The sequence below is a fragment of the Hibiscus syriacus genome, unplaced genomic scaffold (genome assembly GCF_006381635.1).
Source record: "Hibiscus syriacus cultivar Baekdansim isolate YM2019G1 unplaced genomic scaffold, ASM638163v2 tig00111754_pilon, whole genome shotgun sequence".
Taxonomy (NCBI): domain Eukaryota; kingdom Viridiplantae; phylum Streptophyta; class Magnoliopsida; order Malvales; family Malvaceae; genus Hibiscus; species Hibiscus syriacus.
Window position 1 is genome coordinate 1066327 of NW_024063169.1, and position 26050 is coordinate 1092376.

The 26050-nt window shown below is 33.8% G+C and overlaps 1 protein-coding gene, 1 long non-coding RNA gene and 1 pseudogene across 2 annotated transcripts; 1 reads left to right on the forward strand and 2 right to left on the reverse strand.

Annotated features, from left to right (window-relative positions):
- Positions 1-910: 910 nt before the first annotated feature.
- Positions 911-4335, forward strand: LOC120169190. Its single transcript, XR_005520641.1, has 6 exons — positions 911-1058; positions 2098-2952; positions 3127-3482; positions 3624-3725; positions 3815-3982; positions 4075-4335. It is a non-coding gene; the product is annotated as an uncharacterized LOC120169190 (long non-coding RNA).
- Positions 4336-5728: 1393 nt separating this feature from the next.
- LOC120169189 (ras-related protein RABA1f) lies at positions 5729-8063 on the reverse strand. The gene is made up of 2 exons (XM_039177401.1): positions 7781-8063; positions 5729-6454 (listed from the first exon to the last, which is right to left on the reverse strand). The coding sequence occupies exons 1-2, from the start codon at positions 7999-8001 to the stop codon at positions 6022-6024; spliced, it is 654 nt and encodes a 217-aa protein (XP_039033332.1). The 5' UTR covers positions 8002-8063; the 3' UTR covers positions 5729-6021.
- Positions 8064-10297: 2234 nt separating this feature from the next.
- LOC120169186 lies at positions 10298-22086 on the reverse strand (annotated as a pseudogene).
- Between the last annotated feature and the right edge of the window lie 3964 nt (positions 22087-26050).

Here is a 26050-nt window from a genome sequence, read left to right on the forward strand (position 1 = left end):
CGTTGAGAGAAGAAGGTGTTGTCATGAGAGAAGAGAAGAAGGTGATGCCGTGAGAGTGCTAATTTTAATTTGGGAATTTAAGGTTTGAGTGTAAAAGTTAATATTTTTAAATTTATTTTTTTACTATAATTCTATATAATATTAAAATGTTAATAAAATAATAATCCATATCATCGTTGAGTAACCAAAAACATTCAATCTATAAAGTTTAGTGAGTAAATTAAAAAATATTAAAAACACAATGAGTGAAATAGGAGAAAGAGTAAAGTTCAATGATAAATGTTGTAATTTACTCATTTTATTTTTACTTTTAGAAAGCAAATACTTTTTATTTTTATTTTTGCAACTTACATTTATCTATTCAACATTATATATTATTATAATGGCTTAAATATAGAAAATGTGTCTAATATATGTCTGTTTTTCTAGTTTATTCGATTTTGCTAGTCTGAAATCAAGAATCTGAGTTTGTTTTTTTTCCTCTTTCTTTTTTTAAAAAAATTTTTGAGGAGACGGGTTGTTGTCAATCGGTGATTTCGACGGTTAATCAGTGACGAAGTATAACTAGGATGATGACAAAAACTATATTAGCGGTGGTGGTCGTGGCCGAAAAGAGCGACAATGGTAGGTTAGTGTTAGAATTTGAGAATTTTGAAGCTTTTGAGGCTTTTTATAATTTAAAAGAAATTAAGATTTTTTTATAAATATAAAAATATTTTTTAAATAAATTTCAAAATTATCAGGTTATGAAACATGTTATTTAACAGAGAAAATTAATAGTCGTTACGTTTCGAGCACCTAAATTAATTACGTTTGTAACGTTAAACACCTAGATGATATAAAAATACTGTAGACATCTGTTCGAAAAAAAAGTATGGTGTGGACACTTATTTGGATATTAAGCATTTTTAATTTGGTTTTCGAATCCCCATGGATATACATTGTCTGAATTTTGATTAATCCAAAGTAACAGAAGCAAAGCTCATCTTTTTCCTTTGATTCTTTCAGCTTCCTTCAAGAGAAGAGGTATTGCTCGTGATTTTGTTCATGAATATAAGGTACAGAAGAGATTTAAAACCCCCTTTTCTTATCCTTCTTTGAATTTGCATGCTGTTGATGATTGTTTGAGACATAGTGGGTATTTGATAATTTTGAAAATTTTGAAATTTGTGTGTAATTAGGAGATATTTGAAAAGTTTTTTTTCTTTCTAAAAACAAAGGTGGGGTTTGGTTTTGATAGTTTGTGTTGTGCTCCTTAAATTTGAGGATAATTATGAACAAAAATCTGAAATGTTTTTGCTTTGGCTTCTTTTTCTTCAATTGAATCAACATATTTAATATAGTTTTGCAATTCTGTTGAAGTTTTTGATGATGAATATGCCTATTTGGTAGTGAATAAGGTCTTTTTAGCATTTATTTTTCTGGGAAACCAAGGGTTTATGCTTCATTGTATGGTTGATGATTAGGTGGAAGGAGATGAATGATAGTCTCATATTTATAGGAATGTCAACCTTTGGAACTAATATTTTGAAGAAGAAAATGCTTGTTTCTGCATATTTTGATCTTTTTGAGTCTCTATTTCAGTAGTGGAAAATTAGATTTTACTTTCGGTAAATCTGAGGTTTAACGAATAGCATTGAGAGCACGAGATTACGTTTTAGGATGTCCTTGCCTTTACCTGGATGATGTATATATGTATAAGTATATATATACACTTTCTGGAAAAAAATGCTTTGTCTTTCTAGTGAAATAAGAGCATCTATTATGAATTTCAGGTAAATAGACAAGGTTTTATTAGATAGTAATTTGCTACTTATTTCTTAATTAAGTTTTTTAGTTTAATGAATGGGATAGGATGCTATTCCAGTTTTCAGATATGGTTTGAATATTTGCCTAATTTTCATTTACTGAATCAAAATATAGAGATTATTGTTTATACTTTTTTAGTTGCATTTTGTATTTTTATGTTTGAAGGAATGGATAAATGTTTGATGGCCAGTTAACTTTTTCTTTTCTTTCGTACATTAAACGTCAACTTTCGATTTGATTTTTTTAATTTCGGTTTGCGCTGAGTTTTCTTGTTCTTTGATTTTAGAGTGGGGAAGAATTACGGCTAGGATTTATTGGAACGACATGGGACGAAGAAACATGTTATGCCCAAGTGATATGATTTCATTTAGAAATGGATAAGCAAGGCCATGGATATCTCCATCATGAGCCCTGCACCTTTTTGGGTGGCATCGCAAACTACCCACCACCTGATATCCCGATGACAGTCATGGCTCCTGGGAACACAAGTAGTCTTGATACTCTTCCCTTACCAGAGCATTATGAAAACGGTATGTTCTATGAGATTCCTCAGTACCCTGTCCCTGGTGTTCAACATCGTCATCGTTCTCCAAACCTTGATCTTGGTATCGGAAGTGCATCCAACTTTTACATTCCGTGTGTGGCTACCTCATCATCTGTTGTTCCGTTAAATCACGGACCGATAGACCAGATGCCATCTTCCAGCAACTACGGTCTCCTTGGAGTTTCTGCTGATGAATATGCAAGGAATTGCCACTTCATGGATATAATGTTAGAGCCTCGTATAAGAGAAAGAATTCTGAAGGGATTCCAGGAAATTTTCAGCACTTTAATTCCTCGTCAAGCTCGAGTTCCTCAGTTACACCATTCGATACCAGGCTCCTTGATGGGATTGGCCCAGTTGATGCATCATCTTCCACTGTTCCTCCGTGTAGGGGAAACGACCTACCACCTATTATAGATGCAGGACCCCAAAGAAGTGTGAGGAACAGACTATGGGCAACTGCCATGGATCCTCTTTTGATGCATGGTGCGAACCATTTTTTCAAGGAAATTATGTGGGTCACTCCTTTCAGCCAACAATAACAGATGGAGGTGCCTCGGTTTGGACTCAAGCTCCTAGTGTTCCTTATATGCATGGTAGTTTCTCCAACCTTGTATTTCTCCTCCAAAATTGTTAGGAATTTCAATTTAAAATATATTTTTAAAGATATATATTTTCATTGAAGGTGGCTTCCATGTAACTGAGGTCATTTAGGATTAAGTTTTTAACAACGCACGTTGCCTTGGACACTTAACAAACTCGTATTTGTACAGGTTCTAATGCTGGACTTATTGAGACTAGGCATAGGACAAACTTCTCACATCCTTCCCTTGACCTTCGGAATCATAACTACTATCGCCCTGTTCCACCTACTGAAGGAGTAAGAAACCACGGCATTAATGGTCATCCACAAGTAGCAGCAGCTCCTCCTCATAGCTTTCCTGCAACTTATGCCTCACAGAGCACCTGAAATCCATCACAGGATGATTTGGAGATGGGGTGTGGGAATCGGGGACCCGTCCCACCTACCGGCTTTAGGATATATCATTCTCGATGAGAGGGTAGTGGTGTACCTGAGACAACTTTGAGATACCGAAATCTTCCTCATCTGAGAGTTCTTCCATCAGATGTAAGAGACTAATTTTCATTCATGCAAAGTTATTTCTCAACTTTTTGCGTCTATTGGCTTTTCCAAAACTATGAATAAATATATAACTGACATTTCTCGGTACTTTTCTGGTTTATAAATATGGTGATCGATTCGATGCAGGGAGTTGCTATGCTGGAGTTCCCAGAATTTTATGAAGAAGTCGGTAATGTCATCAATCATTATAGGGATATGCGGTTGGATATAGAGGACATGTCTTATGAGGTAAGTCAAAGTTCATTAATATTGTCCTTTCACGGGTTTGATTTTACCTTTACCGGCCATTTACTGGAAAATTTTCCAAATGACCACAGGAGCTACTTGCTCTGGGAGAACGGATTGGCAATGCGGACACTGGATTATCAGAGGAAACCATGACGAGAAAAATGAAAACAAGGACATATTCAACATTTGTAACTAATATTAACCTGGAAGAAGCGGCGCCCATCGATCAAGGACCCGATTCTTGCATCATTTGCCAGGTAATTCAGTGTTCTTTGCTGAAGACCTTTAAACTTGCTTTTATCAGTTATTCTTCAAGTTTGAAGCACACATTTTCTCTTCGAATTTGCAGGAGGATTACAAAAACCAAGAGAAAATCACAACTCTCGATTGCGGACACGAGTCTCATGCAGGTTGCTTAAGTCAGTGTTCGTGAAGAACGTATGCCCCATCTGCAAATCCGAGGCACTAACCACCAAGTCCAAGGATGTCTAAAACATGAAGAATGACTTAAACCCAGCAAAATGAATAAATTACATACAATGGTTGATGGCGGCAGAATCGATGGGAGAAAGCTCTCCGGGAAGCCTTATGGCTTAACTGTTTGCCATGAACTTGCAGATATCTAACAGTCAATCAATTATTGGTTGGCTCTGTAATTATTAAACAATTGTACAGACTCAATTTTTATGCAGTCTCATTATGTAATATTAACTTTCAGCTATAAAGAGTTTTCATTGTTTTTAATATTCTGAATTTGTTATATTTTTCTCCCTATGTTTCTGCTGTCTAAAGTTTGGATTTTCTTTCCGTATGAATCTCATTAGCTAAATTTATAAATAATTTTGTAAGTAATCATAGTTAAACGTGTGAGTATTTGATCTGATTAAGTCAAGTCAAAATTAGTATTCAATCGGATTGAATCGAGTCAGGATTTTGAGCTAGGTGATTTGATGAGTCCTATTATATAACTTAAAATTTTACTTGAATTTTTTTAAATTGAGTCGAATTGTACGAATCTCTATTTAAATTTAATTATAATTATTTTAAGGCTTAATACAAAAAAATGCCTAAACTATATTCTTTTTCTCATTTATGTGATTAAACTTTTTCATGTCAATCAAAGTGTTTAATGTTACAAACATTACTATTTTAAGTGTCCTGATCGTAATGGTCGTTAAAAAATTATGTTAAGTGATACATGTTATGTGTGTTTTTTTAAACTTTTACTTTAAAAAAACTTTAAAAATAGTATTATTTTTCAAAAAAAAATCCAAATTTTTTCTAAAATCTAAAAAAAAAAACTTAAAACTTTAAAAACTCTAATTCTAACCCTCCACTACCGTTTCTGGTCATTTCCGACCACCACCACCGGTGTCGATAGCCACCCTGTAATAGACCAAGATAGAAAGAGGAAGAAATAGAGAAGAATAAAAGACTAGAAGAAACAGAATAAGAATAATAAGGAAGAGAAGCAGAACGACAGAGAAGGAAATTCATTTCATTTCATATCATTCTTCCTTACTCTCATCCATCTTTAAACTAAAATACTAAAATCCCAAATAACATATTCAAATCCCTAAGTCAAATCCATTCGACCAGCCATTTGAGACACCTACTGCAATGGTGGTTGACCGTTCACCTACCCATCAACCGTTCACCGTTTGAAGTAGGGCTAGCCAAAAGCCTTTGCTATTTGGAATTTGCAGTGTTATTTAACGATTTTTTTAATGACTATTACGATCAAGACACTTAAAATAATAACGTTTATAACGATAAACATATAGATTGATAGAAAAATAATTGAGCCACCTAAATGAAAAAAAGTGTATAGTTTAGACACTTATTTTTATATTAAACCTATTTATAATGTTAGTAATTTAATTTAAACAGTTTTCTATAATCATACACAATATTAAATGTAATACTTGTATCATTCAAAGTTAAAGGGTTCGACTCAACTTTCACTCCACCTAAATCCAAAGGCACCTACGAAAGAATTAAGATAATAGCTCAATCAAATATTATCTTCCATCACTAATGAAGATCATTTAAAAAATACAAAATTAGATCTGTCTCAGAATAAATAAATAATAAAATAATAAAAGGACTACGTATTCTAAACCAATCAACTACAAGAAAACTATCAAAACTATGGAATGGAGGAAATTCGGACCACGTTTTCATCGTCTTGAACCTCAAATCTCAGGGAAACTCAAGGATTGTAGAGCAGTGAGGAAAGTTTTGTGCTTAAAGAGACGAAAAATGGAGGAAACTAGGACATCGAAACCATCCGACGCTAAGCAGAACAGCAGCCAGAGCTCTTGACAGCTGAAACATCATCCTTGCCTCCGACATTGATGGTTTGTCCCTTAGGCAATGTTGCAGGATCATCACCTACTTCAAGTGCTTTTCGGCTGACTACCCGGTATATTTGAGTTAGCACCTCAGTGAATGCATTATCGACATTCATTGACTCTAGAGCAGACGTCTCCATAAAGAATGTATTCTCTCTTTCAGCAAATGCAGTGGCATCCTCAGAGGAAACGGCACGCAAGTGCCGGAGGTCTGCCTTGTTACCAACAAGCATAATCACAATATTGGAATCCGTGTGACCCCGCAGTTCTTTCAACCATCTCTCAACATTCTCAAATGTGACACGTCGAGTGACATCATAGACAAGCAATGCACCAACAGCTCCACGATAGTATGCACTTGTAATTGCCCGGTATCTTCGAAAATACCATAACAATAAATCAACTCTCAGAAAGCTTATCAGAACAATCTATTTACAGGAGAAAGTGTGATTCAAATATAAAATCATTTCTATTTCCATTTTTCACTAATAACACCTCCACAGCATACACTTGACTCAATGGAACCAAACTCAGTTAGGAGCTTTATGTATAGCATACTATTGGAAATTCCAGCACCCTAAACATTTGAGTTCAAGAAGAGCTGACAAAGAATTTTCATTTCATTCCATAAAACTTATCGACTTGGTTTTTATTTAACTTAAAAGGCATTAGGTTTGTAAATGTAGAAAATGAAGTATGTATAAAGCTTTTACAATTAAAAATATCAATTAATGAGCTCTAGAGAAATGTAAAGATGCATTTTATTCAAATCCGAGCATCAAAGTTTACGGATAGAAAGAATCTGAAATAGACACTTTAACACTATCCTAAATTCATGGATCACATGAACTTTAACACTAGAACAAGGTCAATTTATAGAACTAATACAACAATAATTTTTTTTAAATGACAATCCTGCTAAAACAAACCACAAAAAAAGACATGATCCGGTAATCGGATACACAAAGGGTTTCCTCTTTGACAAATCTATATCCTAAAGACAGCTACAAATATAGTTCGACGGCTCAACTAGAACTACTAAGAGAATTTTCCCCAATTTTTTCATTCATGAATCTAGTTGTAACATATATGAATTTTCTCCGTCTCATTGGTTTGTAAACCAACTGAAATTTTGCATATAATCTAATAAAAGCAAATTTCCATGCCAAATTAAATCTGCAAACTGTTAATCAATAAAGTGCCTTTCACATAGGCTTAAACTTGTACCAATCTAAAAGCACAGCTTATTTTTATCAAGTAACTAAAATCCAAGTCCACATGCTTTAAAATTAATAAGAAAAAAAATACATGAATGAATGCATCTTATTCCCACATTTTCTTGGCAACCAAACAATCGGAAGAACAACACAAATTGCTCAATACCCTTTTCACCAAACCAATACACTAATCTAAGAATCATCTTCTTTTCCTCAAATCACTAAGAAATTATAAATGTACCCAAAAATCCAAATACAAGAATATACAAACAAAACAAATGAGAATATGAGAAATACGTGAGTGTAATTTTACTACATTTTCTCAGGCAACCTTATAGGACCCCCAGAAATCCAAAATTATAAACACCCATTCTACTAATTCAATGCACCAATAAGAAAAACACCTCATTTCCCTCGAATCTCTCAAAATTCAAAACCATTAGAAATAATAAAATTCAACAGAAAAATAAAGAAAAAGACTTACCTTTCTTGTCCAGCGGTGTCCCAAATCTGGGCCTTAACGACCTTATCATCGACTCGAATGCTTCGGGTGGCGAATTCAACTCCGATTGTGGACTTTGATTCAAGGCTAAACTCGTTCTTCGTAAACCTCGACAATAAATTCGATTTACCAACACCCGAATCTCCGATCAACACCACCTTGAATAAGTAATCGTAGTCGTCATCCGCTCTATAAGCCGCCATACTGGCCACCGGGTCGGGTTCTTTTATCGAACTTAAAATATATTTTGAGAAAATTGTATCAAATGGCATTAGAGATAGATTTTTAATTGGAAAAATAGAAAAATAAAAATGGAAGAAATATGGGTTAGATTAAGGAGGGGATAAAGGGTCGGGTCGGGTCGGGCAATTGGAACCGGTGATCGTCCTTTTTATGAGTTAGTGGGCCAATTCAAGGAAGTGGGATTTAGAAAATCACTGCGTAAATGTATATTGTGGTACCTAAGTTTCACTTCAATATTCAATTTGGTACTTAAGTCTGTTTGGTCTAATTAGTTATCTTAATTTATCTAAACTTTTTGTGGTCAAATTAGATACCCCAGCTTATATTTTTGGTTTAAATTAATACCTAAACTCAGTTTCATGGTTTAAATAAGTAATTTACTCCCAATATCAATTTGGAGTAAAAAGTTAAATTTATGTACTAATTTGAACTAAGAAACTAATTTTAAGTAATTAATTGGATAAAAACTGATACCAAATTGAACTTTGAAGTTGAATTCAAGTAATGAAAGGGTTGTTATTCTTATTAGGAACCTAGGTTCGAATAACTACGTCTAATAAATGTGTATTATCATTAGGGATGGGCATGGCCCGACCCGAAAAGTTTACATCCTTCACCCGACCCGACCCGACCCTAAAAATATATACCCTTCACCCGACTCTACTTTTTTGAGATAAAATCCGACCCGACCCGAAATAATAATAATATATTATTTTTATTCAATAAAACAGTGATTTAATTGAAAAATAATATATAGATGGGTATTATTGTAATTATTCCTAAATATATAAGGTAAAAAACATTTGGGGTCGGGTAGGGTATTTTCACCCTAAACCCGAATCTGACCCGAACATCACCTTTAAAAAATCGACTCGACCCGAACCCGAATTAAAAAAACAGACCCGATCGGGTCGAGTCGGTTGGAACCGTCGGGTTCGAGTATCATAACTATCCCTAATTATCATAGACTAAATTTTTTTTTAAAAATACAACTTTATAATTGCTCAAATTATTTAAAAAGTAAATAACTGAAATAAAACTAAAATAGTTCTACTGTGTCTTAGAAGTTTTTTTAATAAATAAAAAAGAAATAGATTAATAATCGATAAAATTCATTTTAATTAAAATAAATTAATGATATAACCTTCAAATATTTGTTTTTATTTTATTAATTTAATTTTAACCTAAGAAAATTAGTGGAGGAAACAACCGTCAAATATAATTTTAATTTGGGGTTGCTATTTTCATTTCCGTTGTTTAGCATCCTTAAATCTTAAACATGAATATTATAGACACGATCTTATATTTATTGATATTTTTCTTAAGAATTATTTTGATCAAAATTATCGGGCAAAATTTTTATAATAATACTTTTGAAAAAAAAAGAATTCGTTAAATAATTCATATCACAAATTATTTTTTCGAATAGAGTATTTGCTACAGCTTTAACATTGAAGAGAATGCGTCTTCGTCTAGTCCCTCGGAGACGCACAGTGGTACTTGCGACCACCACCTTGCAATTTCAAATGAAATTTCATTCCAATTCCAGCATGGAGCAGTAATTTCAAATGGAATTGCAAACGAGTATTAACAATTTTTTTATGTTTATTTAATAAACGCACGAATACAAACAAACAAACTTATTTATGAGTTCATTTATTGGCTCGTTCATTTATATTCATGAACAAACTCATTTACTTAGTTCTCCTTTCATTATTTTAAATATTGATGAAAGTAGAGACTATATTAAACACATAATAAAAGTTAAATTTAAATTACAAATTTTTAAGGAGTGTAAGGACTAATGACATAATTTTACTATTTTTTTTAGCTTGCAAAAGTAAAACTAAAAATCGAACATATAAACAAATGATAAACAAACACTAAACGAACATGTTGGTAAACGATAAACGAACATACTCGCAAAGGATAAATAAACGAACACGAACACCTTCAAAAATAAATAAACGAAAAAACACAACATTAAAAATTTAAATAAACACGAACCGAATATGGATACCTTCAAAAACAAACAAACGAACACGGATATAACTTTGTTCGTTCAAACTCGATTCATTAACACCCCTAAAAGAAATAATTAAAGATAATTGAGTAGTAATTCCACGTCAACTAAATTTAAATAAATAATTTCACCATAGAAAGTGTGCAAATAATATAATAAAATGAAGTATGAATACAGTTTGAATTCATCAAATTAAGCTTCGCCTAAATAAGAAAATAAAAACACTGCCAATGTTACAAACCCAACTGCTCCGTTTGATCCTCCCACAAAAAGCTCACGAAGGGGTCGAAAAGAGACTTGGGTTGGGGACCATCCCATTCCAATGATTCCCACCACTCCTCTGATTCTATCTCAATTGAAAGAGAAAGATTTGCAGATGCAGATGATGGGACATTATCAAGTTTGGGAAGATTAAGACCCATCCTCTTTAATTTTGGACAGTATACAATCTCAATTTCGTCAAGAGAATCACAAACCAGTACTCCACCAGCACTGCAAATGCTCTTCAATTCCGGTAGACCAAGCAACGACAATATCCGTAATTGTGGAAGATGAAACTCCGTGATAACCATTCCTCTTTTCTCCGGTTCAACTTCTGATGTTATTATTTCCTCCAATTGCATACACCCAACAACTCTAAGCTCTTGTAAATTTAGCGGCACACAGTTTGGGGAGAACAACTTTTTCATATTTCTGCAACTACATATTTGAAGAGATCTAAGAGATGAAAAGGAGGAAAGTGAGAAGAGGATAAACCTGGAGAAAAGCGGGTATTCTTCACTGCAATCAACATTGCAATACCCAATATTCAATCCCTCAATGTCACGTGGAAGCACAATCTGGTAGTTATAGATGTTACAACGGCTTACGACAATTTCTTTACTTGCCCTCCTAAGAAACATAGGAAATCCTACTGCTCCCACAGAGATTATGTATTCACGAGGCTCTTCTCGGCCACGACAAGCTTGGAGATACATATTTAAGTTGTGCCAGTCATAAAACCTCCCTTCAAGACTTCCCTGCAGTTTCTTCAATCCACCAACCTCCTTTCCATTTATCAGAGTTTCACCGACGATCAAGTCTTGAAGACAACAAAATCTTGAAAGTACTCCATTCGGGATTTCCTTGATCTTTGTTCCTCGAAGATTCAACTTCTTCAAAACTCCAAGATTTAACGAAGATGGAACATTCCCTAAATCTTTACAAGAAGCAAGCAACAATGAAGTGAGGTTCTTCAAATTTGACAAGGAATGCGGAAGACTCTTGATACGATTGAAGGAAAGATCAAGAATCTTGAGTTCATTCATATAATCGAAGAAGCTTTCTGGAATACTTTCTATATCACAACCAGACAACACCAATGTTGTGAGCCCGGGACACTTCGACAAGGAAATTGAAAGACACTCGATAGGATTTCCGGAAAGATCAAGAACCTTAAGTGCATCCATATGCTTGAAAAATCCTTCTGGAATACTCTCTATATCACAACCAGACAACAACAATGTTGTGAGCCTGGGGCACTTTGGGGTGACATTTCCAAGGGTATATATAACCGCCTATTCCTCATCAACGAAACTTTCTCTAGATTCATGCTCCATTCTTGCACATCTGGTGCCTTTTCTAACATCGTGCCGGCTATTACCAAGAATCGAGATTCTGCAATACGCAATGCCATGTCCCTTAAAAGATCATGCATCTTTACATGTCTTCCATTTCCTCTTTCAGTAAAAACTTCCAACAAACAATTGCTGATGAGTCTATTCATTATTGCACGACCATTGTCATACTCTGCCTGCATGCTATCCATTTCTTCCACTAGCCCTTCTCCGATCCAAAGTTGGATAAGATCTTCCTCTTCAATTTCCTCATCTTCTGGATATAATGCACAACTGAGGAAACAGTCTTGAAGTTTTGGATTTTTTAAACGATCATAACTAAATTGTAATTGTTGGAACACTTCTTCTTCGAATCCATTAACACTCTTTTTGGGTATCTTTAATTCTTCTCGTGCATTCCTCCATTCCGAGATGTCATAAATGCCCTTCATACAAGAAGCTATAGTAATTATTCCCAAGGGCAAACCTGCACAACGCTTAGCAATTGATCTTGCAATTGGTTCCACCCCTCGAATATTGAGAATATCACAGCCCGCCTTCTCTAAGAACAAATTCCATGCCTCTTCTTCCGTCAGAGGCTTCACTTTAATTTCTCTACAACCCATTTGTCGACACACATCGTCTTTTCTTGTTGTCAACACTAATTTAGCCCCATTTGACGGCTCAGGAATTCCTATTCTCTCAAGTGAAACCTTCGCCCATAGGTCATCCAAGATCATCACAAACCTACCATTCTGAGACAAATTTTCAAAGAGCTTCCCTGCCCTTGTAGTTTCATCTTCATCACCAGAAAATTCTTCACCAATTTTACTAGCAATGTCTGTCTGCAGTTTAGCAATACTCGTCTCGTAGGATACAGTGATCCAAATCACAGTATCGAATTTCCCTGTCTCTTTTAAGAGTTGGTTGTTTATAACCTTCATGATGCTTGTTTTCCCCACGCCACCCAAGCCCCAAACTCCAATCTTTGAACCCCATCATCCATCAAGCACTGCCAGATCTTTTCAACACAGGCCTTTACAGCTTCACCTGATAAATTTGTTGTCGATAAAACTTGTCCGATCCATTGAGGATTATCAACCACCAAACCTCCATGAAATCTGCCCTGTTGATTAATTAGTTCTTCAACTTCCTTTATACTCTTTGACACATCTTCTCTGTGAAATCCACGTGTAAAAGCATTGCTTTCACCAATTCTTTCCTCAAGGTCTTGCACTTCGCCATTGACTCTTTCAACATTTTCAAACCATATTTGGACTTCCACCTTGGGTTTCTTTCTCGGATGCAGCTCTGATCTCATTATAGATTCTGTGTCTTCCTTCAAACCATTCAATCCTTTTAATTTCCTTTTAAGGTCCTTCATATCCGGATCAACACTTTTATAATTGTCATACTGTTTACCTGCCACGTTCAGAACAAAGTCCATGGCTGCAAGTCACAAGCAATATGTTAGAAACTAAATAATAAGCATCATTAGGTGAATGTATCTAAACATGACTAAAAATATAACTTCATTTTATTCTAAAAATGTTTAAGAAACTATAAAGATGTAAATCAAGAAGTTTCGCCCTCTCACGAATAATCAAATCAAATTAAACAGAAATTTAAGAGAGTGAAATTTCAAAACTTCAAGGCATAAAATTAAATCATGAATAAAAACAAAAACTGAATTATAAGATACTTTTTGGGTACATGGCTGTCTATAAACAAAATTTAACAATAAATTTAAGGTATATTGACATAATGTATAATCAAATGTCTTTTTTATTCTTTATAGTTGACAAAAAATTTAATGAAAGATCCTATGAATAGACCTCAATAATTAAGGGGAGTTTTGTTCTCATTAAAGGTATTAGGTTCGAACAGTTGCGTTTATAAGTACGTGCATTGTCAATAATTAAAAAGGATTATGAACATCTTGTAATCACCCAGACTATATTTAAAAAATTAATGTTGGTTTATCTTTTTGTTATCAATCATTTATTACTACTAATACTATTTATCTGGCATTATCATTTACAATATTCAATCTTAATGAAATTGAAATTTGCTTTCATTCTTTGCTGTTATGTTTTCTTTTAATTTCTGATTATAAAAAAACTAATAATTTATTCTTAAATATTTCCGATATCGAAACAGCAAATTAACAATCTAATGCAAAAATTGATATAATTGTAAACTAAAAATAATGTTACAATAATTAAATAATTTATAAGGGTATTTTAAAATGATTTAACAAAATACTTTTAGTCCAATTAACCAAAATTATATTTAATTTACATTTTAATAAAAATCTATATATTTCTTTTAATGAAAAATTAAAATACTAAACGAAAACTAAAAGTTAAATTCTAACCATAAGGAAATGATCGTAAACAAGAAAAAGGAAAATTTAATTTTAAAATAATATAAAGGAAATAATTTTAATTAAACATTTTATGAGAGTATTTTAAAAGAATTCAAAAAATATTAACATTTTAGAACACAAATCCTAAATAATTTGTAGGTTAAACTATACTGGTGACCATTTAACTATTGTCAGATTTTATTTTGACCACCGATGTTTCGATTTAACTAGTCGGATCACTTAACTATTTAAATGCTTTAATTAAGTCACTATTCATTGACTTTTAATGGGAGAGGTGATGTGACAATTAAGAACTTGGTATAATTACATATTTAGTCCTTAATATTTATACATTTTATCAATTTGGTCATAATATAATTCAATTAAAATAAATTTAATCTCTAATTAGATGATGACTTGTGTCACTACCTGATTGAGAATATTTTCTTAAATTTTATTTATTTAATTCAATGAATTTTTCATCCAATAAGGTGGTCACCACCCTATTAAAGAGAGAAAATAAACGGGAGGAATGCATTAGGGGGCATCAAACCTAAGACATTCTAAAGCCAAGCACGCCTGAACCACTCCCATTTAGTTCTATATTACAACATTTTTTATATAACTTATTTCAATTAATGATGGGAAAAATGAAGTGAAAATGATATCAAGAAGATTCAAACCTGAGATTGTAAGCATGGATGAAACAATCATAACTACCAAGTCAAATCACATATTTAAAGAAAAGTTTTAGTATCTTTTATATATTCGTATTTTTACTCAAAAATTTATTTATCTCATAATATTGTTATTGATATAAAAATAAAAAATAAAAATATTCAGATGATATTTAACTTTTAATATTTTTATATTTTTAAACAAAGAGAAATAAGTTTAATATTTTATTTTCAAAACCAAATTCAATATTTTTTATATTTTGAAACAAAATTTATGAAAGAATTCATTTCATATAAAAATAAAAATATTTTTATATATTAAAAAATAAGTTTTATATTTTTAATATTTTAAAACAATTAAATTTAATGCAAGATTCAAAAATATATAAAAAAACATCGAATTCAGTTTTAAAATAAAATACTAAACTTATTTTATTTGTTTAAAAATATTAAAAATAAATAAATATCATTTGTTTAATGAATATAAAAAATACCAAAATTTTTCTTAAAATATGTGATTTGACTAAGTGGTTATGATTTTTTTTCATCTATGCTTACGGCTCCATATTTGAATCTCTATGTTAGCATTTTCATTTCACTATTATTTTTTTGTCATTAACGGGAATAAGTTATATAAAGGCTACTATGGTGTGTCAGTTTAATTCCTCCTTTAGTTTATCTCGTCTTTTATTTTTTTTTCTCTTTAATTCGGTGGTAACATGTGTCTTCATCTTGGCTAAAAAATTATTAGATTAAATAAATAAAAATTAAAAAAATATCATCTAATAAGGTAGTTCTAAATATGAAAAGGAATCAAATCTACGGCCGTTTATGAGCTTTGAAAAAAAAAACAGAATGTTGAAATTCCATAAATACCTCTTTTGAGAAGGTTGTTCGAAGACGATGATCGGAGAAAAGCAGCTGATGAAGAAAACGGCCAAATGAAGTTCCTTGGGTTGCAGAAGAGCCGCTATTCACTCACCTGAACTTAAACTAAGTTTCGCCTACAACACAGAGGAAAGCAGTGCGAAAGGTAACATGTATCATCATCTTATTTGATTAAAAATTTATTAACTTAAATAAATAAAAATTAAGAAAATATCATCTAATCAGGTAGTTCTAAATACAAAAAGGAATCTATTCTACAGCCGTTTATGAGCTTTGAGAAAAAAAGAATGGTTAAATTCCATAAATACCTCTTTTGAGAAGCTTGTTCGAAGACGATGATCTCGGAGAGAAGCAGCTGATGAAGAAAACGGCCAAATGAAGTTCCTTGGTTTGCAGAAGAGCCGCTATTCACTCACCTATATTTAAACTAAGCTTCACCTACAACACAGAGGAAATTTCTGGGAAAATATGAGGAAGCTCCGCTGCAACCACTTTAAAGAAAGGTAATGACGTTAATTTTAAGGAAATTAAATTAAAGCCTAGTTTTGTTGTTTATTGTATTCTTATATTTGGTTGTATGTGATATTGATATTTATTATGTGATATTGAAGATCGATGATATCAAATAAATCAAATGATCAATGAACTAACAAACGAACCCCGATGATATCAAATAAACTGTCGATGACGATGATGATCCTATTGAAGATCATCTAATACCAAAAATCTGGGACGTAATTGACGACGATGGAAATATGAGGTCGATTTGTACAGAGATCATCCCTGAGTGATAGAATTAAGAGCCAAATGGAAAGACAGATGAGCAGATGAGGGACATTATCTAATATCTGCCTGCTTCTTTTAATATTTTCAGTGGTCTCATCAGCTAAGGGTGAGCGTTCAATTGAGTCGAGTCAAAAATTTTAGAGTTATTTGAGTTGACGAGACTTATTTTATAATCCGAAGTTGACTTGAAATTTTTTCGAGTTGAGTAAAGTACATAGATGATCCCCAAACTATAATGTGTTGCTTTGTTAGTTTTTCGACTATTAAAAGTTACAAAATAGTCTTCCGACTATGTGAAATTATTTTGTTGAGTCTCTCGACTATTAAAAGTTATAAAATAATCATTTGACTAATCATATGTTCCAAACTCGTCATTTTTTGGTAAAAAATTAACGGTCGTCTGAGCTGGACGTTAATATGTTGATTGAGATATGATAGTCGTTTGATATTCTAGAATAGATTTTAGCATCTCTCAGTCAACATGTTAGCGTCCAACTCAGGTTGCTATCAATGTTTTAATGAAAAAATGATGAGTTTAAAATATATGAATAGTAGGGTGACAATTTTGTAACTTTTAATAGTAGAGAGACTAAACAAAAACTAACATCCTATAGTCGAAAGACTATTTTATAACATTTACTAATAGAGAGACTTAATAAAATAACACCATATAATTAAGGAAGAATATAACATATTTTAATTAAAAATAATTTTAGTTAATTCTCAATTACATTGATGTTACATGCAACATCAAAATCATGTGATTTTTAGCCATGTTAGAGGTCCAAATTGTGACTCGTTGATAGTGTCGCACATTATATATTTACTAACTCGAATTAAAACTTAAAATTTTTGTACGTATATGTCAGAATAATAGTGTGGCAGATGTTTTGATATGAGTAGTTTGGACCGGTTTTTATGTTAAAGGATGAATATATAGAATTTTAGAGGGGAATAAACTTAAAGAATTTTAGAAGACAAATATATTATCAATATAAAATACATAAAAATAATTAAAAATAATTTTTTTTAAAGATTTTAAGAGGGTAATTGTCTCCACCGGTTCTCCTCTATACATTCTGCATAGAATACAGATGCTGCTTTGTTGGACGATGCTCGTCGTGATCTACAGTGAACTATGGATGGCAAAAAAACTCGAACCCGACGGGGAAAACTGAAAGCCGAATTAAACGGGGACGAAGAAAAACCGTTTATGTTAAACGGGGATGGGGATGGGAAAAAACCGTTTATGTTAAACGGGGACGGGGAAGGGGACGGGTTTGATAATCCCCGCCCCGATTACCCGGCCCGATAAATATTAAAAATAATTATTTTATATATATATATATATATTAATAAATTTAATTTAAATTAAAAATATATATATAATATTTATATATTTAATTTAAATATATATACCCGGCCCGATATCCGTCCCGATACCCATTTAAATAACCATTTATGCTAAACGGGGATACCCGTTTCCCCGCGGTTTTCCCCGATTACCCGATGGGGATCCCCGTAGTTTTTTAAGCGGGGACGGGTACGGATTTTTTAAACGGAGACAGGGATGGGGGGACCAATACCCGGCCCGAACCTGACCCGTTGCCATCCCTACAGTGAACCCTGAAGCTGTGATTTAGCTTTAGTCTAGTTTTCTTTCTCTTTTAATAAAAAACATTTGATTTTTATTTTTGGCCACCATACTAATCACATGGTTGAATTTTTTATTAATTTATTTTATCCATTTAATAACTTATTTTACTAAATAAAAGATTAACGATAAAAAGGGAGTTTTGAAACTTTAAAAAATAATTTAAATCTTATTATGTATATGAATTTGATTATAATAATAATAATGTAAATTTCCAATCTTTTATAGATGAATAAGAAAACTTATTTTACTATTAAAAGATTCAACATTTAAAAATCTAATCAATTGAAATTTATATCAATATAAAATAAATTTAAATAAAATTTAAATCATTATAAATAAAAGAATAAAAGAATTAAAAATTAAAATCTTTTATGTTCTATAAAATATATATCATACCAGGAAAGAATAAAAAAATCAAACAAATAACTAAGAAAAATAAAAGATACAGTAAAACACCATCATAAAAAATTTGGGTTAGAGTTGCTAAATTTTTAATTCGATTTCCTTATAGTCATTACTACTAGAATATGCTTATGGGGATTCTTTTACCATAAAACCTTAATTATCTAAATTGCCAACAATTGTAATATTTTTGAGTTTCTCATGAATGAATAGTGATTGATCAATCTCAATCGTTTTAGTTCTATTTTGTAGATCAAATATCTATTTACGTTATGTTATTAAGTCAATGCTTGAAATATTATACTGACGAACCAAAACAACAATAATGTTAATAGACATTATTAAAATATAATTTTATCATATATCTGTCGTATTTTCAACATTGCAATGCCCAATATCCAATCCATCAATGTCACCTGGAAGCACAATCTGGTAGTTATAGATGTTACAATAGCTTACAACAATTTCTTTACTTACACTACCAAAGTTTAATTACAATAAAATTACGACGAAGGGGTCCAAAAGAGACTTGGGTTGGGGACCATCCCATTCCAATGATTCCCACCACTCCTTTGGTCTTATCCGAACTGAAAGAGAAAGATTTGCAGATGCAGATGGTGGGACATTATCAAATTTGGGAAGATTAAGACTCATCCTCTTTAATCTTGGACAGTCTACAATCTCAATTTGTAGAAGAGAATCACAAACCAGTACTCCTCCAGCACTGCAAATGCTCTTCAATTCCGGTAGATCCCCCAAACTCAATAGCCCTAATTGTGGAAGATGAAACTCCGTGATAACCATTCCTCTTTCCTCCGTTTCAACTTCTGATGTTATTATTTCCTCCAATTGCTTACACCCAACAACACTGAGCTCTTGTAAATTTGGCGGCACACAGTTTGGGGAGAACAACTTTTTCATATTCCCACAATCAAACAAATGAAGAGTTGTAAGAGATGAAAAGGAGGAAAGTGAGAAGCGGATAAACCTGGAGAAAAGCGGGTATTCTTCACTGCAATCAACATTGCATTCCTCAATAACCAATCCCTCAATGTCACGTGGAAGCACAATCTGGTAGTTATATTCAGAAAACGTATAAAAGTTTGCATCTCCCACGTAGATCATGTATTCACGAGGCTCTTCTCGGCCACGACAAGCTTCGAGATACGACAAGAGAATCACAAACCAGTACTCCACCAGCACTGCAAATGCTCTTCAATTCCGGTAGACCATTCAACAACAATTGTCGTAGTTGTGGAAGATGAAACTCCGTGATAACCATTCCTCTTTCCTCCGGTTCAACTTCTGATGTTATTATTTCCTCCAATTGCTTACACCCAACAACTCTAAGCTCTTGTAAATTTAGCGGCACACAGTTTGGGGAGAACAACTTTTTCATATTCCCACAATCATTTATATAAAGATATTTAAGAGATGAAAAGGAGGAAAGTGAGAAGAGGATAAACCTGGAGAAAAGCGGGTATTCTTCACTGCAATCAACATTGCAAAACCAGATACGCAATCCCTCAATGTCATGTGGAAGCACAATCTGGTAGTTATAGATGTTACGACCACTTGCAACAATAGCTTTTCTCACAACTTCAGAAAACTTAGGAAAGTCCATATCTCCCACAAAGATTCTGAATTGACGTGGTTGTTCTCGGCCACGACAAGCTTGGAGATACATATTTAAGTTGTGCAGGTCATAAAACCTCCCTTCAAGAGTTCCCTGCAGTTTCTTCAATCCACCAACCTCCTTTCCATTTATCAGAGTTTCACCGACGATCAAGTCTTGAAGACAACAGAGTCTTGAAAGTACTCCATTCGGGATCTCATTTAGGTTCTTTGACTGATCCAGATTTAGATGCTCGAGACTCACCAAATTTTCCATCCCATGAGGGATTTCTTTGATATTTGTTCCTCGAAGATCCAACTTCCTTAAAACTCCAAGATTTGACAACGATGGAACATTCCCTAAATCTTCACAACAATCAAGCAACAGTGAAGTGAGGTTCTTCAAATTTGATAAGGAATGCGGAAGACTCTTGATAGGATTCCAGGAAAGATCAAGAATCTTGAGTTCATTCATATCATCGAAGAAGCTTTCTGGAATACTTTCTATACAACAATCAGAGAACAACAATGTTGTGAGCCCGAGACACTTCGACAAGGAAATTGGAAGACTCTTGATAGGGTTGAAGGAAAGATCAAGAACCTTAAGTGCATCCATATGCTTGAAAAATCCTTCTGGAATACTTACTATATTGCACTGAGACAACAACAATGTTGTGAGCCTGGGACACTTTGGGGGTGACATTTCTAAAGGTATATGTAACCACTGATTCCCCATCAACGAAACTTTCTCTAGATTCATGCTCCATTCTTGCACATCTGGTACCTTTTTCAACATCAATCCAGCTTTTACCAAGAATCGAGATTTTGCAATACGCAATGCCATGTCCCTTAAAAGATCATGCATCTTTACAGTTCTTGCATGTTCTCCTTCAGTAAAAACTTCTAACAAACAATTGCTAATGAGTCTATTCATTATTGCACGACCATTGTCATACTCTGCCTGCATGCTATCCATTTCTTCCACAAGCCCTTCTGCGATCCAAAGTTGAATAAGACCTTCCTCCACAATTTCCTTGTCTTCTGGATATAATGCACAACTGAGGAAACAATCTTGAAGTTTTGGATTCTTTAAACGATCATAACTAAATTGTAATTGTTGGAACACTTCATCTTCGAATCCATTAACACTCTTTTTGCGTAGACTTAATTCTTTTAGTGCATTCCTCCATTCCGAGATGTCATCAATGCCCTTCAGACAAGAAGCTATAGTAATAATTCCCAAGGGCAAACCTGCACAACGTTTAGCAATTGATCTTGCAATTGGTTCCGCCCCTCGAATATTGAGAATATCACAACCCGCCTTCTCTAAGAACAACTCCCATGCCTCTTCTTCCATCAGAGGCTTCACTTTAATAACTCTACAACCCACTTGTCGACACACATCGGCTGATCTTGTTGTCAACACTAATTTAATCCCATTCAAGTACGACTCAGGAATTCCTATTCTCTCAAGGTAAACCTTCTCCCATAGGTCATCCAAGATCATCACAAACCTACTCTTTTGAGACAATGTTTCAAAGAGAATCCCTGCCCTCGTTGTTTCATCTTCATCACCGTAAAATTCTACTCCAATTTTACTAGCAATGTCTTTCTGCAGTTTAGAAATACTCATCTCCTTGGATACAGTGATCCAAATCACAGTATCGAATTTTTCGGTCTCTTTTAAGAGTTGGTTGTTTATAACCTTCATGATGCTTGTTTTCCCAACGCCACCCATCCCCCAAACTCCAATCTTTTGAACTTCGTCATCCATCAAGCAATGCCAGATATCTTCAACGCATACCTTTACAGCTTCACCTGATAAATTTGTTGTCGACAAAACTTGTCCGATCCATTGAGGATTGTCAACCACCAAACCTCCATGAAATTTACCGTGTTGAGTAATAAGTTCAGAAGCTTCCTTTATACTCTTTAACACATCTTCTCCGTGAAATCCACGTGTAAGAGCACTGCTTTCACCAATTCTTCCATCAAGGTCTTGTACGTCACCATTGATTCTTTCAACATTTTCCAACCATATCTGGACTTCAGCCTTGAGTTTCTTTCTTGGCTGCAGCTCTGTTCTAATAATAGATTCTGTATCTTCCTTAAGACCATTCAATTCCTTTAATTTCCTTTTAAGGTCCTTCATTCGCTGATCAAAGCTTCTATGATTGTCCAAGTGTTTATCTATCTTATTCAGGACAAAGTCCATGGCTGCAAATCACAAGCAATATGTTAGAAACTAAATAATAACGCATCATCAGGTGAATGTAAATAAAAATGACTAAAAAACAATTTCATTTAACCCAATTTTTTTAAGAAAATAATTATGTAAACAAATAAATTTTACCCTCTCATGAATAATCAAAATAAATTAATAGGGCATAGATATATAGAGTCGATCCCTTGAAATTAGCTTGTCATGGTTAATTTTTTAAACAAAAAGAAAAAGGATAACATTAAGAAATACTTGTTACGGTTTAAGTTGTTCGGAGATGATGACTGGGCCGAACCACAAATGAAAAGAAAAGCAGCCAAAAGGCGTTCCTTACTTGCTGATATGATGGCACACTGCTAGAAGAGAGGCACTCCAAAGGGTTCCTTCACGTGTAATTACAATCATGAAAAGGGAACTCTTTTGTTGCAGTTTATGAGGTTTGAAAGAACAATACAAAATGTGAAATGCAATATATACCTCTTCTAATTAACTTGAGAGGAAACGATGACCGGAGAGAAGCAGCCAAAAAGGTTCATTGTTAGCTGATAATATGAGCCACTCCCAAGGGTTCTCTTGAATCACCTACGCTTAAGCAACTTTCACCTACAACATACAAGGAAATCACACGCCCTGGGTCATTGGTATTTGCTATGTGATAATAAACTTGGTTTGGGTTAATTTATATTTTTATTAAACTAAGTTTATTTTGAAATAAATTATTTTTATAGTTAGGACAATGTTTAAAATTAAATATTTTTTTATTAAATAAAAGGGATTGTTCATGTATCAAAATTAAATTAATTTGAATCAACCAATTAATTGATCTAATAGGATGATGCACTATATCGCTTAAGCAGAGTCAGTGATTTGATTCTTGACTTTCGCGAATGGAGCTAAGTTGGGAGGCCATCCTCACTTTTGCAGTATTGATTTAAATTAGTCGATTAATAGATCGAATGCATATAGCTATACAAACAAAAAAATCAATTAGAGGTTGTTTTCCGTCTTTGAAAGTAGATGACCTTATGGAGAGATTTGGCTTTTGGTGTTTGCGCTCTGTTTTGAAAACTGGATCGGACCGGCCGATTCAACCGGGAACCGTTGCTTAGTCTGGTTCAATCTAATCCGGTTGAACCGCTATTAGTGAACCGGCCAGAACTGTTGAACCGTTCGAACTGGAACGGCTGAAAACCAGAAAAAACCGGGAAAAACCGGGATTTTTGTTTTTTTTAAAAAAAAATTAAACCAAACAACGTCGTTTGTTAAACGAGCCAAGTCGAACTTGAGTATTGCTGAGCTCGACTCGAACTTGAAAACTTTAAAAGTAAGCTCAACTCAACTCAAACTCACAAGCTAAAAATTATCAAGTTCAACTCAAACTCGAAATATAATATTAAAACTTGAACTCCAAAAAAATTTAGAAGCTCGATTGAAGCCTAAAATTCGAGCTTGATTGAAGTGAAAGAATAGTTCACTCAATGCTCACCAAAAGGCTCCATGATTTTGAATGCCAAATTTCCTCTATTATTTATAGAAGTTAGTTGTGATGCTCTTCTATGTTTCTTAGCAATGTGAGATTGTTTTGTTCTCATATTTTTACTCTTTAGACTTTTGGAATGCTCTTCTATGTTTCTTAGCCATGTGGGATTGTTTTTTAAAAAAAATAAACCAAACAATATCATTTTTTTATGATTTTTTAATCCCAAATTTATTTTTTAATTATAGTTATATAATTATATTTATTATTTAATATGTTTTACCTTAAATATTATGTTGTAGTTAATTTGAATCATTTTGTTTCACTTGATTTTATGGTTTTTAACTTATATGTTATGACTTGCTTTGAATATGATTTGTCATATAAAAAATTATTTTTTATTAAATATTTTTGGTATTTTTATTTAATTTTTTAAATAATTATGACATCGTCTGGTTCTTTCGACCGGTCTGGTTCTGAAAACCATGTGTTTGTGTTAAGATGTTGATCCATGGCCTCTCATGTGTTTGATGTTTCTCTTTTCGAGTTCCTGATGTGATATTGAGGTGGCTGTCGGAGTTTGCTAACAGCTTCTGTATTTTGGGAAGAGGTTCGGTGTTTGTCGCGGTTTATGTCTTTTATTCGTCTTTTTGCTTGTATTGAGAGTGTGGGTCTGTTCCAAAGGTATTCCTCTCTTTCTTCCTTCAGCTGTCCTGTGTTTGTTGTGCCTAGTTGGGTGTTCTCTGGAGTTGCTTCTAGATACGGTTCTTTTTCCGCTCCTGTTTTGTTGTTTCGCATTGTGTGTTCTTTGACGGCTCTTCGACCGGTGGTGAAGCGGTGAATACAACGTTATAGATGATGTCCTAGGTTGCAGGAGGTTTATGCAATAGCTTCTGGTTTGTTTTCTAGTTGTGGAAGTGAGGTGGTTGTCGTTAAGAGTGGGAGTTGTTTTTTTTGGATGTTCACCATCTTTTGAGGTTTTTTAGTGCTTTCATTGTTGAAATTTTGGTTGGTGGCGGAGCGTGTCTCACAGTCATAGATGGTATGTCGTAAGCTGTTGGTTTCGTTGTGGTTTGTGCAAATTTACTAGTCTCGAGTAAGGAGGTATGGGCACGTGTAGCTCTTGGCATTGGGCCAGAGGAATACTTTCGTTAGTGGTTTGTTTTGGCAGCTAGTTTCAGTGTTTGTGGTTCTTTGTGTTGCGTTAGAGGGGCAGCATGGTATGGGCATTAGTGGAGTTCAGCGTGGTTAGCGGTGCAAGTAGTGGGCCCTGGCATTAAGTTTGCATCCGTGCATGTTGTTTTTGCCTGAGGAACGTTATTGTTTTTAATGAAGACATCTAGTATGCGGCTAGTGGAATGTGAGGTAGAAAAGAGGGCAGATGCTTAAGAGATTTAGCTTGATTATTCATTTTTTATTTCTGTAGGGCATTTATTCCAGGTTTTCGATGCACGTGGTGGGTTTCAAGCGTTTTTAGAGCAGTTGCGAGGGCTTTTTAGTAAAAATATGCATGGTGGACTGGCGCAATCACTGCAGTCCAACCTGGTTTCGTGATTGGCAATAAGAGTGTTTACAATTGTTTCGCGTTCAATAGATAGTAGAAGATTTTGAGAAGACGAAAGTCGAGGCAAGATGTCAATAGGGGTGTGGCTGGTCATGGTGTTTCAGTGAAGAAGTCCGCTGCTGTTCGGATAGAGATAGAACATTGAAGTGAGGACATCGATTTACGTGGGTGAGGATCTCGACAAGATGTGTTCTTAAGATTTGAGCACTTTGTGCTCTAGGGTATTTTTAGTGGGTGAGGTTTCTGCATTAGTAGCAGGTTCGTGTTAGGGCAGAGCTTCTAGAGATCTTTTTCGCTGTTTAGCTATGGCCTCGTTGGTTTCGAGTGTTAGAGTTGTTCGTAATCTCGTTTCTTTGCTGGCTGGTTCGCGCTGTTTGGGCTCAGATCAAAGTTATTAACCTTTGATCGACATATGTTTAATTGTCTTGTCTCGGAGGTTGCATCAAGGTTTGTTCTTTGATTCAGTTGTGTGTAGTTCATCTTTATATTTCTTTCGGGGGTAGTGTGTAGCTACATTGTTGTAGTTTGTTTCGGGCTATTCTTATAGTGTAGTTCCCGGTTGTCGTTCTTTGTTGTTCCTGGGTTCATGTCGAATCTTCTTCCATCCTAAGGTACACTCTTTTTCCTCTAATTAAGACTAGAGAGGATTTTTAATGAGGTCATTGGAGTGGTGTACTTTGTGATTCTTAATACAAAGTAACCATTTTTCAAACAAAAAATTGTATTAACATCTTAGT

What these genes read in the sequence shown, in the direction of transcription:
- LOC120169189 (XM_039177401.1), bottom strand. Translation starts at nt 8,001, where the DNA reads ATGGCGGCTTATAGAGCGGATGACGACTACGATTACTTATTCAAGGTG. An exon ending in GACACCGCTGGACAAGAAAG is followed by an intron (nt 6,455 to 7,780) that starts GTAAGTCTTTTT and finishes GTATTTTCGAAG; the next exon opens with ATACCGGGCAATTACAAGTG.